The sequence below is a fragment of the Sarcophilus harrisii genome, chromosome 4 (genome assembly GCF_902635505.1).
Source record: "Sarcophilus harrisii chromosome 4, mSarHar1.11, whole genome shotgun sequence".
Lineage (NCBI taxonomy): Eukaryota > Metazoa > Chordata > Mammalia > Dasyuromorphia > Dasyuridae > Sarcophilus > Sarcophilus harrisii.
Genome location: NC_045429.1, coordinates 130,913,102 through 130,929,303, shown reverse-complemented (window position 1 = coordinate 130,929,303; position 16,202 = coordinate 130,913,102). Strand labels below are relative to the sequence as shown.

The 16,202-nt window shown below is 35.4% G+C and overlaps 1 protein-coding gene across 1 annotated transcript in view; it reads right to left on the bottom strand.

Moving 5' to 3' along the window:
• SLC22A2 (solute carrier family 22 member 2) overlaps positions 1-16,202 on the bottom strand; it is a 39,424-nt gene that overhangs the window by 1,870 nt on the left and 21,352 nt on the right. Inside the window, exons 5-10 of the mRNA XM_003769593.3 lie at positions 15,240-15,354; positions 11,073-11,179; positions 5,772-5,986; positions 3,892-4,000; positions 3,201-3,313; positions 682-781 (exon numbers count right to left, since the gene is read on the bottom strand). Of these exons, the coding sequence (XP_003769641.1) occupies positions 682-781; positions 3,201-3,313; positions 3,892-4,000; positions 5,772-5,986; positions 11,073-11,179; positions 15,240-15,354 (759 nt within the window). The remainder of the gene's footprint in view (positions 1-681; positions 782-3,200; positions 3,314-3,891; positions 4,001-5,771; positions 5,987-11,072; positions 11,180-15,239; positions 15,355-16,202) is intronic.

Below are 16,202 nucleotides of genomic sequence, written 5' to 3'. Positions count from 1 at the left end.
CAGTTTTTTGACACTATATAAGAAATAACTATCTTTTGGTATAGTTTATTCCCTATTAAATTTTTTTTAATTGGTTGATTTAGATTTCAGGGACTGGTTCAGGTCATTGCTGGCCCCCCATGGTTTGGGCTCACATTTTTATCAACAATATCTCTGCATTGGATAGCAAATGAACCAGAAACAAAATTAAATTTAAATTTAAAAAGAGAAATCAGAAAATTAATATAAGAAAAATTGGTTAAGGGGGTAAGGAAACTTCCTTGGAATTAAAAAAAATTTCAAACTCAAAATAATGTCTATCTATTGAGACCTAGATGCCTGTTTTTTTTTTTTTGAGAACTCAGCTATGAAAACTTCTATGAAAACTATGGAAATGCTTAAGCAGAGGCTAGTTGACTTACAAAGCATCAGGAATTCCTGAATTGTATGGGAGGTCAAAGTTGGTGATTTTCAAAGACCAACTCAGATTTTGGGATATTTTTCTTCTAGCTCAGGCTTTAGATTTTGTTTAAAATGGCTTAAAGAGCTAAAAACTGGAAAAAGCCTCACATTCTTGGAGTTAACCTGGTATACTTGGGCCAAATACAAACAATAGAAATGTCTGAAGCACATTCCACTGAGATACTTGCTAACAATGTTGGATTCGGGTTTCCTTTTTCCTGAGCAGCCTTGGCACATTACCTCTGCATATTTTCAACTTCTTCAATGGTTTCAGGTAAGGCCATCCCTTTGGTCTCAGGTAGCATCACTACCAACACTCCAGCGATTAAACCAATCACAGCTACAAGTTAAACATACACAGTCAGAATTCAAGCTACACATGTGCAGGCCCATTAAGGACTAAAGAATGTGATCTTCTATAATTAGAACTAACTTGGTTTTTTCTTTTAAACCATTGTCTCACACTATTTACAGATTCTTTTACAATCACTAGTTACTCTATTTTCCTTCATAAATATGATACTGATACTAAAACTATGCACAATAAAAAATTCCTTACAGGAAAAAGAAACTCTTGAAAACTGAATTAAAGGTCATCCTTAACCAGTCAACTCAGTCCATATTATTGAGAAATTTTGATGTTAGTCATTCACTGGTGGCAAAAATGATGAACTGTCAAGTAAACAAGTCAGCAACATATATCTAACATATACTAAGTACTGTGCTAAAAGCTGACGATATTAAGATAAAAACAATCTGTGATTTTATGGAGCTCATGTTCTAATGGAAGGAGATAACACACAGATAACTATATCTATACAAGACATATACAGAGATAATCTCAAAGGCACAGTACTAGCCTTGAAAGGGACTAGAAGCTTTCTTGAAAAGGAGGAATTTTAGCTGAGGCTTAAATAAAGCCAGGAGGTAGAGTCTAGGACAAAGGGCATTCAGACATCAGGTAGAGCCAATGAGAAGAAAATTAGGAAATAGAGTGGTTTGCACAAGGAACAGAAAAAAAAATAAACAATGTCATAGAAGAAGATTGAAAAGGTAGGAATAGTCAGGTGGTGGAGAGATTTAAAAACTAGACAAAGAGATTGTATTTGATTCTGGAACTAATAGAAAGCCAATGGAGTTAACTGGAATGGGCAGGGGAAAGAAAGCAGGTTATAGGCTCAAGCCTTTGCTTTAGGTAGTTCATTTTGGAAGTTGAGTGAAGGATGGACTAGAGTAGGGAGAGACTTGGGACAAGAAAATGAACCAGAAGACTATTACAATAGTCCATATGGAAGGTAATGGGGCCTTTACTATGCTGAGGGTAGTGGTCAGAGGAGAAAAAGGAAGATAGAAGAGAAATGTTCTTGAAGGTACAGCTGGGCTCACACGTCATTAGTATCCTTTGCCCTTGGGACTCCTCTATTGGACAGAGTGGAGAGCTTCACCCCAAAGCTCCATTTAAGGAAATTGCCCAAGTCAGTCATTTCTTCATTTCCCACCCACTTTCACTCTCTTGGAATTCTCTGTTATATCCCCAAGCTGGGTACCTCCCCCTTCAATTTCCTTATTTTCTTTTATTATTGTCTTCTCCCAGTTACTTAACGATAGAAACTATTTTTTTCATATTTGCATTACTTTTTCATATTGCATAACAGCACTTATTACAATGTCTGGTTAATAGTAATTGTTGAAATAAATGTTGGCTTACTGATATGGAAAAGTGAGGAGTCAAGAATGACACTCAGTTTGCAAGCTTGAATGACTGGGAGATTGATGACTCCCTTAACAATAATAAGGAAGTAATGAAGAGGGGATAGTTTTTGAGGGGGAAAGAAAATAAGTTCTGTTTTAGTTATGTTGGAATTAAGATGTCTATGTGATGTTCAGTTCAAAATATCTAATAGGTAATTGTAATGTGAGACTGGAAATCAGGAGAGAGTGTGAAGTCTGGAAAAATAGATCTGAAAATAATCTGCTTGGAGATGATAACTGAACAGGGGTTGATGAGATCCCCATGTGACACAGTATATAGAGAGAGAAGAGAAAGAGGATCCAGAATAGATCCTTGGGAACACCTTTAATAAGTGGACATGATCTGCACGAAGATCCAGAGGACTCAGAAAATAGTGCTATTCTAAATGGTTATAAGTAAGGAATAATTTAAGGGGCAACATAGAACAATGATAGGAAAAAACTGTTTCTCTATTATAATATTTAGTCTTCAAATCTATATTAATTCCAAATTCTGTACTGGGTTCTTTTAATTATAATACCCCCCCCCTTCTTTTTTGCACTTCCCCATTTTGTTCTTGTTTCGCTCAAATTACATTATGTTCATTTTGCATTATAAGCAATAAAGACAGTAGGATTTCCAAAAGGCAAAGAAAATGAAGCTCTTAGTATTTTAAGCATGGTGAATAGTTAATCCAAAAGTCCAGAGGTGGGAGGTATAATATCATATATAAGAAACAAGTGAGCCACTTTTGCTGGATTTTAGAGGGTAAGGAGGAAGACAATTTGCCTGTTGCTATCTATTAACAGTTCTGATGAAATGATTGGTAAGGAAAGAAGATGAAACTATTGACAAAAATAAAATTTCGAGGTCGTTTGTAGATATCATTCTTATTTTCCCCATTTCTTCACTATTAGGAGATAATTGTATAGTCCTTATTCTCTGGTGGAATAAACAAGGTATTTAGAAAATACATTTTGGACAATTTTTCCCCCTCATTCTGCAAAGAACAAGAGTTAAGTCTTACCAAAAACCACTAGGGGGAGTTCATGCCAGATATCAGTCAACCTGTAGACAAGGAATGGTGTCACAATTCCACCAATATCACACATCGAAGAGCAGACCATTACGCCAAGATTCCTAAAAATAGAAATGTTTAATAGAGTAAAATATAGTAGCTCAAACTCCTCAAACTACATCTGAAAACACCTCAGATTTTTCTTGGGTCCCTAAGAGTTCTTCACTTTAGGCAACTGATAATTTTTCAAAACTTAAGGAAAATGAATGAATGGTTGACCTCTCATCTTATATGATAATTTTTACTCAGAATTTCAAGGGAAAAACAACGCATTTTCCTTTTTTGGATGAAGGCTGAAATGCTTAAGCAACCTTAATTCTGAGAGGTCTCTGATCTACAGGACTTTTTAGTTCATTAGCTCTTCAAGCTGATCTTCCCTTTTGTAATTTGGCATTCCTGAGGATTTTGAAGTCTTATCCCAAATATTCTTGATTTTCCCTATATATTCTTTGTATTTTACCCACAATTTGTATTTGTAAGCTGTACAAGGGTTGATCTTAGGATACTTTGCTCCCTATGACCTCTGCTACATCCTCAAAAACAAGGTTTGTGCTGTTTTTCTGTGGTGGCCATTGCATCAATTAGCAAACATTTCTGGTCATTTCAATTACATTCTTCATGCTGAACAAATTTCACTTACCTGATAAATGTGGGATACAATTCAGCATTGACCAGGCAAACCATTTCATAGGCCATCGTAATCCCCATTCTACCCAGGCATGCAACTGTAACTTTTAACCACATTAGATCTAGAGGAAAAGATTTCGACATATGGATTGGAATGAGAAAAATACTTAAGCTTACCATCAGGATACCATATAATCTTATAGATGGCATCTAATGACAAGATTATCTATATTTCTAGAATTAGGTTTGGAGTGATGTTAACTTTTCTAAATAACAGGCTTTCAGAAAGTTCTCAATTCCATTTTGTTCTAATTTAATCCAAATCAACAAATATCAATAAGCATCTTCTATGTATAGAGAATTAAAGCAATGCTAGTTCCAGAGTAGATAATGAAGTTTTATTAACACAGATTCCAACCTTTATAGTCTAGTAAATATATGAATTATTAATCTAATAACCTTATATCATGGTAGCTTTTCTTAGGAACTTCTTGTTTTTTCCTTAGGAACTTCTAAAAGCACTTCCTTATCTAGAGGACTTACTGACACTTTGATGGCTCAGCAATAAATTGGTATGTCTCAACTGATCCTTGGCACCAAAAGCTGTCCCCAGAATGAACTGACTCAGACTCTTGGGAGGAAGGCAAACTATGGGGAGAGGCACACCTTTGTATTGCTCATACACACATTTAGAAAAATTTTGAATAGGTAGTGACTACTTGAAATAACTCAATAAATGCATATTGTTCAAATGGCCTTTCATTTTCTTTTCTTTTTTCTTTCTTCCATTTTTTGTGTGTGAGACAATTGGGGTTAAGTGACTCACTCTGAGTCACACAGCTATTAAGTGTTGGAGACTGGATTTGGAATCAATTCCTGACTCCAGTTTGGGTGATCTATCCATTTCATCATCCAGCTGCCTCCACCTTTCATTTTCTTGAACTCAGCTCTTTAGTATTCTACAAATGTAAACTACAAAAGGGTAAGGGAATGGTTGATTAATTCTATGGTTTTTCAGCAAATTTATCTTCTTTGAGGAAATATATAAAGAAAGTCAAATTTACCATTAGAAGTCTTGAATTTGAGTCAGGGGTCTATCATTTACTACCTATGTGATCTTGAGCAAACAACTCAATTGTTGTGAGCCTCAGATTAAATGAAGGAGTGAATGAGAAGACCTCTAAGGTCCTTTCCAATTCTAAATCGACACTGCTTTAACTTTTTGTATCTTCTTAATCTCTTAACATTGGTTGCTCCTGCTGATTATAGGAATCTAGGGTTTCTGATATATTCTTATCCTGAAAGGGATGCTACATGGTATAGTTGATGGAGCACGGGGCTTGGAATCAGGAAGATTTATCTCCATGAGTTCAATCTGGTCTCAGACACCTGCTAGCTGTGTTACCAGGGCAAGTCACTTTATCCATTTTGCTTCTGTTTCCTCATCTGAAGAAGTTCCAGTAAGTCCCCTAGATAGGGAAGTACTTTTAAAAATTCCTAAGAAAAGCTACCATCCTATAAGGTTATCAGATTAATTGGAAATTCACACTGTAAGTTCCATGAAGGTTGGGATCCATCATTAAGCTGGAGAAGGAAATAGCACACCACTCTGGTATCTTTGCCAAGGAAACCTCAAATGGGGTCACAAAGAATCGGACATGACTAAAAAACAACTGAACAAGTCTAATTCTTAATTTATATTATATACACCACTGTTATTATTATTACTTCATTCTAATATTTTTCATTATTTTCTTCATTGTCATCAACATGCTCATTATTAATAACACTGTTTTTTTTCCCCAATGTTTACAACATCTGCATTGTGTCAGAGATCAAAAAACTGAACATAATGGCCTTTTTGGCAAATTAAAAAATGTCTCTCAAATTCACCATTAGGAAGAAAAGCTGAGATGAGACAGGCTGCCCCAGCCACCATATTTGATGCAGCCCAAGGGTAGCGCCGACCAATACGATCAATGGTGAAGATAATGATGAAAGCAGCTGGGAACTCAACCAGAGCTGAATAGAAGAAATCCAAATAGATATTCCCACCAGCAAGTCCCATGTGCATGATGAGGCCCTGATAAAGCACAGAACTTGTGAACCTTAGTAAAGGAAAGAATCAGAATTAGGTTAAACTCTTTTTGATAAGTTAACTGAAGATTATCTCTTCATTATCTCCTGATGGTCTAGGAAAAACAAAGAAAAAAAGTCTTCACTCAATGACACACACCTCTTGTATAGAAAGATGTTTAATTGAAATTAATACCATTTTTTTCACTGAAAAATTTATATATAAATCAATATCAATCTCTCTCTCTCTCTCTCTCTCTCTCTCTCTCTCTCTATATATATATATATATATGGTAGAGAAGGAAAGTCTAGCTTTACCTTCCCCCCAATCCCATGATAAGTGCTTAAAACAAGTGTCTTTTGTATTTGAGGGTAATAAATTTTGTTGTAATAACAATAATTTTGGGTAGTTAGGTGGCACAGTGGATAAAACACTAGGCTTTGAGTGAGGAATTCTTATTTTCCTAAGTTCAAATCTGGTCTCAGATACTTAGTGCCTGGGTGAATTATTTTATCCCATTTGCCTCAGTTTGCTTATCTATAAAATGAATCAGAGAAGTAAGTAGCAAAACTAACAACAAAACTTTTTTTTTTTTTTTTTAACCAAAGCTGTTTTCTAGGTTCAATGCCTCAAATGATCTTAGAATTAAAGGAACATAATTGGAAGACACTTTGGGGATTATGTAGTATGACCCCCTCAATACATAAGGAAGACCTAGGGAACTGAAGCTATTCACCTATAGCTAAGAAGTAGTAAAGCTGTGACTCAAAGCCAAATTCTCTGATTCCAAAACTTTCACATTTCCCATTTTAACAGAGGTCTTAAGCAATGGTCTATTGTCTTAAAGCAGACTTGGGGAAATTTGGATTAGTGAAGTCGTGTACAGGGAATTTCCTTTATGTTACCTAGGTTGTTGTCAGGAGGGGACATGAGATTTGGAGCAGAGCCCTTAGTCATTGCTCTGTGTTGGGATAAGGAAGGGGTCCTGATATTTAGAGGTTCTTTATTTAGCACTCAGATGGCTAGGTGATACAGTGGGTAGAAGCATTGGAATTAGGAAGACTCCTGAATTCGTGAATTCAAATTTGGCTTCAGATACTAGTGACTGCTTGCCTAAGTTTCCTCATCTGTAAAATGACCTGGAGAAGCAAATGGCAAACCACTCCAGCATCTTTGTCAAGAAAACCTCAAATAGGGTCATAGAAAGTCAGACACAAGTGAAAAATTAGATTAGTCAATGATTTGGTCTTTGCTCTTTCAATTCCCCAAGTAACAGACTTGGAAATTAGCTGTGGTTCCTGAACTGCTATTCACAGCCTTGGACTACAATTCATACTTCTGAGAGAAGAACTGCTACCTGTAAAGGAGGAATATCAGACAACTCTCTGATGCATGAGAAAACAAAGAAAAAGTACTGCAAGAAAGCTTTATTGAAGGGGCGATACTCACATGGTGCTTGGGTGATCAGGGAGGATGATGGACACAGGGCAGTCTTCTTGGGGTCCTGGAGGGAGTGAGGCGTCCAATGTGGGGAAATTAGGGTGGTCTTATCTGGGTCATGCTTTCTATCCACTGTGCCACCTAGCTGCTGGGGTAGGGTCAAGGGAGAGGGTCCACAGAATCAAATAAAGACAAGCCTACTCCTCCTGGATACATGGGGTGCTAGAGATGACCAAGTATACCCTGATATGTCCAAAAAATGTAAATTTGTATTTTAAAGGAACATTTTAAATTTGAAAAAGAAATTAATTTTAAACTTCTTTAGTTCAATGAACAACAACAAAAAAAAGTCCTTTTATGATTGAATATTCTATTAAAATTCACCTTTTAAAAATTCCCTGGATATACACCCTAATGAAATGTGTCCATGTAACCACGATTCTGTATGGATATTCTTTTTTAAAATTCCAGATTATCAGTTTAAGAGTTTCTGTTGGCTATTAAAATATATAGCACAAAGTTCATTCTTAATTGAGGCACTACTCAGTCATCTGTGAAAACTGGAGAAAACCCCTGTACTCCATTTCAGTCAATGGCTGAAGCTCCCTCCCTAGCCAAGTCTTTGTTAAGTAAATGTGTGACTATATTGGATTACTTGTCATCTAGGGTAGGGGTGGGGGGAAGGGAGGTGAAAAATTAGAACACAAGGTTTTGCAAGGGTCAGTGTTGAAAAATTATCCTTGCATATGTTTTGAGAATCAAAAGCTTCAATAAAAAAAAGTAAATATATGACTTTTTGCTTTCCTCTACATAGTTTTTGGATTTTTCAGTGAATCACAAAATGATCCAAAAAAAAAAAAAAAAAAAAAAAAAAGGACAACAAAAAGAAAAAGAGTTACTCTAAAAGTTGAGCTGATCATGTCACTTTCATCTATCATTTTATTATTGATTCCTCTATATCATTTTATCATTGGGAAATTATTAGATAATAACAATTGTATGCCTAAAAAATAGTTGTTGATGTGCATTTAGTAGAGGGAAATTTCCTTTACTAGTAAAATCACAGATCTAGAACTACTATCCCACCACTGAAAAGTTTATAGTACTGTTATTCCTTCTACATCATGGTGAGGTAGGGACACAGTGCCTCTGTGATCTGGAAAATCTGTGTAAAATTTTTTTGACCCTCCTTTCATACCGGAGAAAAACAATTGGAATTTTTTCTTTTTCTTTTATGGGGCGTTTACAGCTTGCTATTATAAAATTTGGGTGAAGTATTTGGTAATAGGCTCTATGTCCTCTATTGGCCTTTGCATGTCATCCCACCACTTCCACAAAGTTCCCCCAAATTCCATTTAATTTCTTATGCTGACCTGTGATAAATTGCAACTGCAATCGGAAAAGTTGTGACATGGAAGGGATAACTGCCTGTGCTTAAAAACTACACATGCTTAAACCCATCCCCACAAGTTTTTCCTTTTTCAAAAGAAGATTAAACATGAATTATCTCTCATGTGACTATCCTGAAAACCAACAGGAGTGTCACAAGACACAGGAAAAGTCCATTTCAGATTGCTAAGAGGCTGAGAAATTATCCCTTTACACACACACACACACACACACACACACACACACACACAGCCTTCTCTTCTTTCTTCCTCTTCCTTCTCTTCTCTTTTCCTGACTTCTCTGCAATCTCCCTCTTGTGCACAGCTGGACTATATGACCTCCATGGTCCCTTTGAGCCTAGCATTCTCTGGTTCTGTGATTATTATCAACTAGAAAATTTTTCTAATTCTACCAATTAATTTCTAATTCTATCAAATATGAATTTTAGTAAACCAGCAATGGTTGTGGCCTACGTTTGTAATTTCCTTCTATTAACAATATGCATCTAGCTATTAACCACAGATTAACATAAACCCATCTTTTTGGCCTAGTTTATCACAAACATTACAAAGTATGCTTTCAAAATATTTAGGATAAAATAGTTTAGTTAAAATAGTAAAAACTGTCATAATTATTAGGAAATGGAAGGAAGAAATAATCTAGAAATCCTCTGTTATCAAAGTACCAGAAAAAAAATTAAAACAAAATTCTCATGACCTTTGGTTTTATTGGTGAATTTTGAGAATTAATTAAATTTAATTTAGTAAATTAATCAAAGGGTAAGAGAGACAAAGGGCCAGAGAGAGGGACCAGTAATTGTTCATCTTATTCTGCCAGTGTTTTTTTTTTTTTTTTTTAAATTTCCTGAGGCAGCTAGAGCACCAGATCTGAAATCAGGAGGACCTGAGTTCAAATTCAGTCTAAGATATGTAACGCTTACTTGCTGTGTGACCCTGGGAAAGTTACTTAATCTCAATTGACTTGCAAATAAATAAATTTCCTTGGGCTTTCTTTGTTTAGTGACTTGGGAATTCTATGTTGTTCTTTACAGCAGTGGTTCTCAAACTTTTGTTCTCAGTATCTTTATAATATTAACAATTGTTGCAGATTTGTCCAAAGAGTTTTCTCTATGTACATTATATTATCAAAACTAATTTTTGAATCTGTAAACTCTCTGAAAGGGTTTCAGAGACCACCAGGATTCTCTGGACCATATTTTGAGAACTGCTGCCTTACAGAATATGAATGAACTAATAAAAACTGTTTATTGGAAATAGAAAATGGAGTCAGGACTTGATCTTAACCACTTGATCACCCATGATAATATATATATATATATATATATATATGTATTAGTCTCACAATGCCTTTTTCCTTGCTACCTATGCCCTCAACCTGATCCTGCCATCAATAAATCATTTGATTAATGAGCATAATCCAATTTTAAGAATAACTCAAAGGACCAAGCTGTAGCAATTGATGCATTTTTTTTAAATCCATAAGGGAAAGAAAATAGAAATTGTAGAATGAAAATTTGTTTTTCAAAAGAAACATAATATCTGTTTGTAATTATTTGTATCTAAAGTGTATTTGCACAAATAGGAGAAATTATGGTAAAATATTTTTAAAAAATCTTTGCACTTCTTTTTATTATTAGGTTTTTTTGTTTTGTTTTGTTTTGTTTTTTTGTCCCAGACACCTTCTAAGTGCTAGGAATACAAAGTAAAGCAAAAAACAGTCCTATTTTCAATGAGCATGTATTCTAAAGGGGGAAAGAATGTGCAAATAATCATTATTTGGTTTATGCTTTGGGCATGCAAATAACTTCAATATTATTTGGTCATAATCAGATGTAATGAGGGAATGTAAATGAAATGTACAGTTGCATTTAAAGCCATTTATTAATCGTTGAGTTGTCCATGCCATGGATCCCCTCAGCTAGTGTGAAAAATTGGGATTCATCTGGATAGTTTTTTTTTTTCTGTATTATCATGAATAATGAAAGATAAGGAGCAGGGAAGGGCTGGTCTTAGACTCAGCCACTTAAATTCTCAGACCACTAAGTAACTCTCTAAGTTGATAAGTTCTAGATGAACGGCTAAAGTGCATCAGTGAACGGAATTTCAATTCAATTGGTCCTCTTTTAGAATGAAGGATAATTATCAGTACAGCCATCATCATACCAGGAATTCCCTACCTGAATGCAAGCTCCACTTCCTCTACCCTTTCTCTTCTTCCTCACCCAGCAAAAATTGAAATCATGGAACTAATGCCTCAATACTTCTTACCAGTTGTACATCAAGATCAAAGTATGCTTTCTTATCTGAGGTGTTCTGACCAAGTCAAGAAAAGAAGGATTCATCTTTTCACTGGCTTCCTCATCAGGTTTAAGACTCTGAGAATAAAAAGAATAAGTGAAGATGACATAATGGTTAATACATGATGTTGATGTTCCTAAATAACATGAAAGCATTGCATTATTACCTTAGTGAAAAAATGAGGAATATGGATAGAGAAATTTCTCTTTTGTTGTTGTTACACTTGTTTTTACTTGTGTCCAATTCTTCACGATCCCATTTGTTTTTGCTTGTTTTTTGGCAAAGATACTGGAGTGGTTTGCCATTTCCTTCTCCAAGTCATTTTCCAGATGAGGAAACTGAGGCAAATAGGATGAGATGACTTTCCCAGGGCCACAGAGTAAAGTAATATATGACATGGGATTTGAACTCAGGTGAGATGAATCTTCCTGATTCCAAGCTCAAGCTTTGTCCACTGCCTCCTCTACTTGCTCTGTTTGTACATAGTTGTTTGCATATTATCTCATTAGACTATTGGATCTTTGAGAGCAGAGGCAGTTTTTTTGTTTTTGTTTGTGAGTATTTAGTGGATTGGAATATACTATCACACCTCTCTGGAAGTCACATAAATAGGAATTACAACTCCACATAAAGCTTTAAGTTTTACCAAATACTTTTCTTATGGCTCTTTAGGGGGGAATGGTATGAATATTATCATCTCTATTTTACAGATAAGTAAACTGAGGACCAGAGAATTCAGATGACTTAACCACAGTGACATAATTAAGAAGAATCTGAGTAAATTTTCAAACTTGAATGCTCATGATTCTATGATTCCAAATTAACTTTTGCCATGAAATCACATTGTTGGTCATGCGTCGTAACCAAGAACCCAGAGACCAGACAAAAAGGCCACTAAAATTGTTGCCACAAACCGATACTCTAAAGCTTGAGTGCTGTTGAGAAGTGCTGTTTGGTTTTTCATACAAAGTCTATTTTTATCTTAGAATAAAATAATCTTTGGTTGGTTTTGTTGTTTGGTTTTTAATCCACAGCAGACTAGCTGAGGTATCTAGGATAGAGTATTGGGCCCAGAGTCAGGGAATCATGAGTTAAAATTCAGACTCAGATACTTACTAGCTGTGTGACTCTGGGCAAGTCATTTAACCGAATTTGCCTTGGTTCCTCATCTGTAAAATGAACTGGAGAAAGAAATGGCAAATCATTTTCAGTGTCTTTGTCAAGAAAATCCATATGGAGTCATGGAGCGTCAGACAAGATTGAAATGATTGAAAAGACCAGAGGTAGATGGGGAGAAAGGGCTTAGAGTGAAAGAATGAATGAAAAAAACAATGCTTCTGAAGTCAGAGGATTTGGGGTCCAATTTCAGCTCTCTCACAGTCTGAGAGATCTTGGACATGGGCTTTAGTGTTCTTCCTTTATAAAATGTTGGAAGGGGACAGTTAGTTGACACAGTGGATCAGGGACCTGAATTCAAATCTGGCCTCAGATGCTTGACACTTGGACACATATTGGAATGACCCCCCAAGGATTCTTTCTCTTCTGATCCGTAATCCTGTGATGATGGATAGAGGGCAGGAAGGTTGATTGTAACAGATGAGTTGGCTAACAGGAGCAAGGAGACAATAGCTTTATATCTGATGAGGCAAGACTAGGCAGGATGAAACCATTTGATTTGGGAGCAAAATAGAACACTATCTCTATTGGCTATGAGTGTATTCCTGTATTATTTTATTATTATTATTATTTATTTAAAATTTTTTCCCCTGTATTCTTATATAAAAAAATTGATATTTTTGATGAATCCCTTAAACTCATAAACATATATGGCAACTAGATAGATAGAGCAATGAACATGAGCTCAAATCCAGCCTCTGAAAGAATGATTGTGTGGCCTTAGGTCTGCACCAATCTTTTCTTGGCTCAGTTTCCTCATTTGTAAAAATAAATAGCACCTATTTCCCTAGGTGGCTGTTGAGAATAGAATCAAATAATATTTGTAAAGAGCTTTGCAAACCTTATAAAACACCACATAAATATTATTATTAGTAATAATCATTTGTATTAATAGCACTGGTTCTTCAGTATACTCCATTTAAAAGATGCAGCAAACTCTGGTTTGGAGTCAGGATTGAATTCTGCCTCTGACATGGACTGACTATGTGACCCACGGAGAGTCACTAAAGTCAGTTTCTTTGTGACTCAGTCATTCCTTAAGACTTTTCAATTAACTTACAAATGGCTTGTGATGGGGGGGGGGGGTTAGTTCTTCATACCAATAGAATCACAGATCCTTTGTGTAATTCTCTTTAAGTGGGCCAAGAAATGCAGAATATATATACCATGCTAAGTACTTTATAAATGTTACCTCATCTGATCCTCACAATAATCCTGGGAAGTAGGTGCTATTATTATCACCATTTTACCATTGAGGAAACTGAGGCAGACAAGTGAAGTAACTAGCCCAGAGTTTCCCATCTAGTAAGAAGAGCTTTTCATCACCTCTGTCCTTGACTATTGCAACAGCTTTTAAATTATTCCCTCTACCTCAAATCTCTCAAATCTGCCTCCACTAAAATCTATTCCAGTTGACAAAATGATTTTCAGATGGCAGGAAGGTGTTGTGGTGGACTATATGCATACATACATACATACATACAAACAAACAAAAATATACTGAGGGAGAGAAAGAGAGGAAGAAGGAGGTAGGAAGGAGGGACTGGAGGGAGGAAAGAAGAAACTGTATTAGATGATGAATCAAATAGAATTGAATAGACATAAGTGAGAAATGCTATACTAGTACTAGTCCTAGAGTTAGTAAGATTTAGGTTGAATCCTGTCTCAAACATTTACTAGTTACGTTGGGTCCATAGTCACTTAAAATTCATTTGCCTCATTTTTCTTATATTTAAAATGGGATAGTAACAGCACCCACTTCTCCAGTTTTTATGGAAATAAAGTGAGAAAATATTTGTAAAGTACTTACAAAGCATAAAGCACTATATAAATTCACTATTATAATATCATATGCTCTACTTATAATAATTATTATAACAATGTGTTAGATATAAACATTATTATAATTATTTCCCTATTGTGTAACTATGATCATATTTCTCCTCATTCTTCTCAATAAACTCCAGTAGCTCTTTATTATCTCCACAATCTTATAAAAAATCCTGCGTTTGGCATTCATAACACTTCATAACTCTTCTTATCTTTATATGCTTTACTCTTACTCCAGGAACTTCCTAATATAAAAACACTGATCTTTTTGCTTTTCCTCACATAGAATTTTCAATCCCCAGATTGCTTCTGTAGTGCTAAATCTCCATGCTAACAATGTTTCCTCCTTCACCTTCACCTCCTAGTTTCCCTGCTTTCCTTTAATACTCAATTCAAATCATCTTTTCTTAGGGGATTGAGGTCAGGGTAGTGTTTATGGCTCCCCTTGTTTTCAATGCCTTACTTCTGGCATGACTTTTTTTTTGAGGGTTAAGTGACTTGCCCAAACAGCTAGTAAGTATTCAAATTCAATTTTGAACTCAGGGGCTGACTCCAGGGGCTCTATTTATTGTGCCACCCAGAAACTTCTGACATTACTTTCCTTTTACACTGTATGTACATTTGTGCATAATTATTTATATGTGTTTCTGCTATTAGTATGTAGATCAGTTAGTAAGTTCTTATTAAGCACCTACTGTATGCCAGACACTGGACAAAGCACCAGAGATACAAGTGCCTGGATAATAGGTTCTATGTTTTTGTCTTTTTGTGTGTGTGTGTGTGTTCCCCTAATGCTTAGCATCTTGCTTGACCTTCATTTTGAAAGAGGACCATGACTTCAGGGAGGTGATCTCATGATATGCAAGTGAGTTGGATTTAAGTGAGGAAGGGCTGTGCCAAATCACCTGCCTCACTTTGTCCTCTGGAGCCATCTGGGGATTAATTAATGTGCTAAGGGACCTTGGCTGCGGGATACATCCCTTCTGTTGCTCCATTTATACAATAAGAGGATTGAATAATAAGACTTTTATGATTCCATACCTCCTGGCTTATAACTGCTATGGGCACAAATGATAACTATTTCCTTCCATCTCCTTTTACACTTTTCTCTAGGTAAGATACAAAAACTACCTGAAGAGAGGTTGGCAGAGATTTCTGATTTTTTCTTGCAATGTGCTTAATAATTTTCATGGCCTTTGCATTTTTATTTTGAGAAATCAACCACCTTGGAGATTCTGGAAGGCACCTGCAAGAGAGTATTAAAAAAAAAGAATTATAGGTAGAAAACAAAATAACATAATCAGAATATTACTCAATAAATTAAACAATTAATATAACTTGGGTCATCATTCTTCCTGGCAGAAGAGATGACCTCTAAATTGAGCTTTGAAGGAAAGTGAAGATTCTGGGAAAAGTATAGTTGAAGAAGGAATGAGTTCCAAGTGTAGAGAATGACTTACAAGAATGCATAAAAGCAGGCAATTGGTAATCAATTAGGTGTCTGTCTTGACTGAAATGTAGAGTTTAAAAATTGGAAAAGCATATGTATGTGTATGTGTCAGGGTCGGGGGAAGGAGTGTATATGACATGAAAATTATCTGGAAAAGTAGATTGATGGTACTCTTAAAATCAAAAGTCTAAAGGTTTATATTTTAACTTAGAGAACAATAGGGAGCCATTGAATGTTTTTGAAGAGGAGCAACTCATGGAAAAACCTGCATTTAAAGAAGAATTTCTTTAAAAAAATTTTTTTTTGGTGAGGAAATAAAAAATGGGTTATAGAGGGGAAAAGCATTACAATAGTCTGAATGAAAATTGATGAATTCCTAAATGAGGATCCTGGGAATGTAAGGACAGACAAGGGAAGAGAGATGCAAGAAAATATCATGGAAGTAGAATTGACAGAACTTGGAAACTGACCAGATAAGATTATTTTCAACCCTATTCAAATGACTGGGTTTCCAAACTTGGGTCAGCAGAAGAATAATGGTTCCAACTGGGGAAGTAAAAATGTTTTTTCTTTTTTTTCTCCCCCTAAAAAATTCTGTATTCAACAAACACTAAATAAAATGAATATTTTTATATATGTTATAG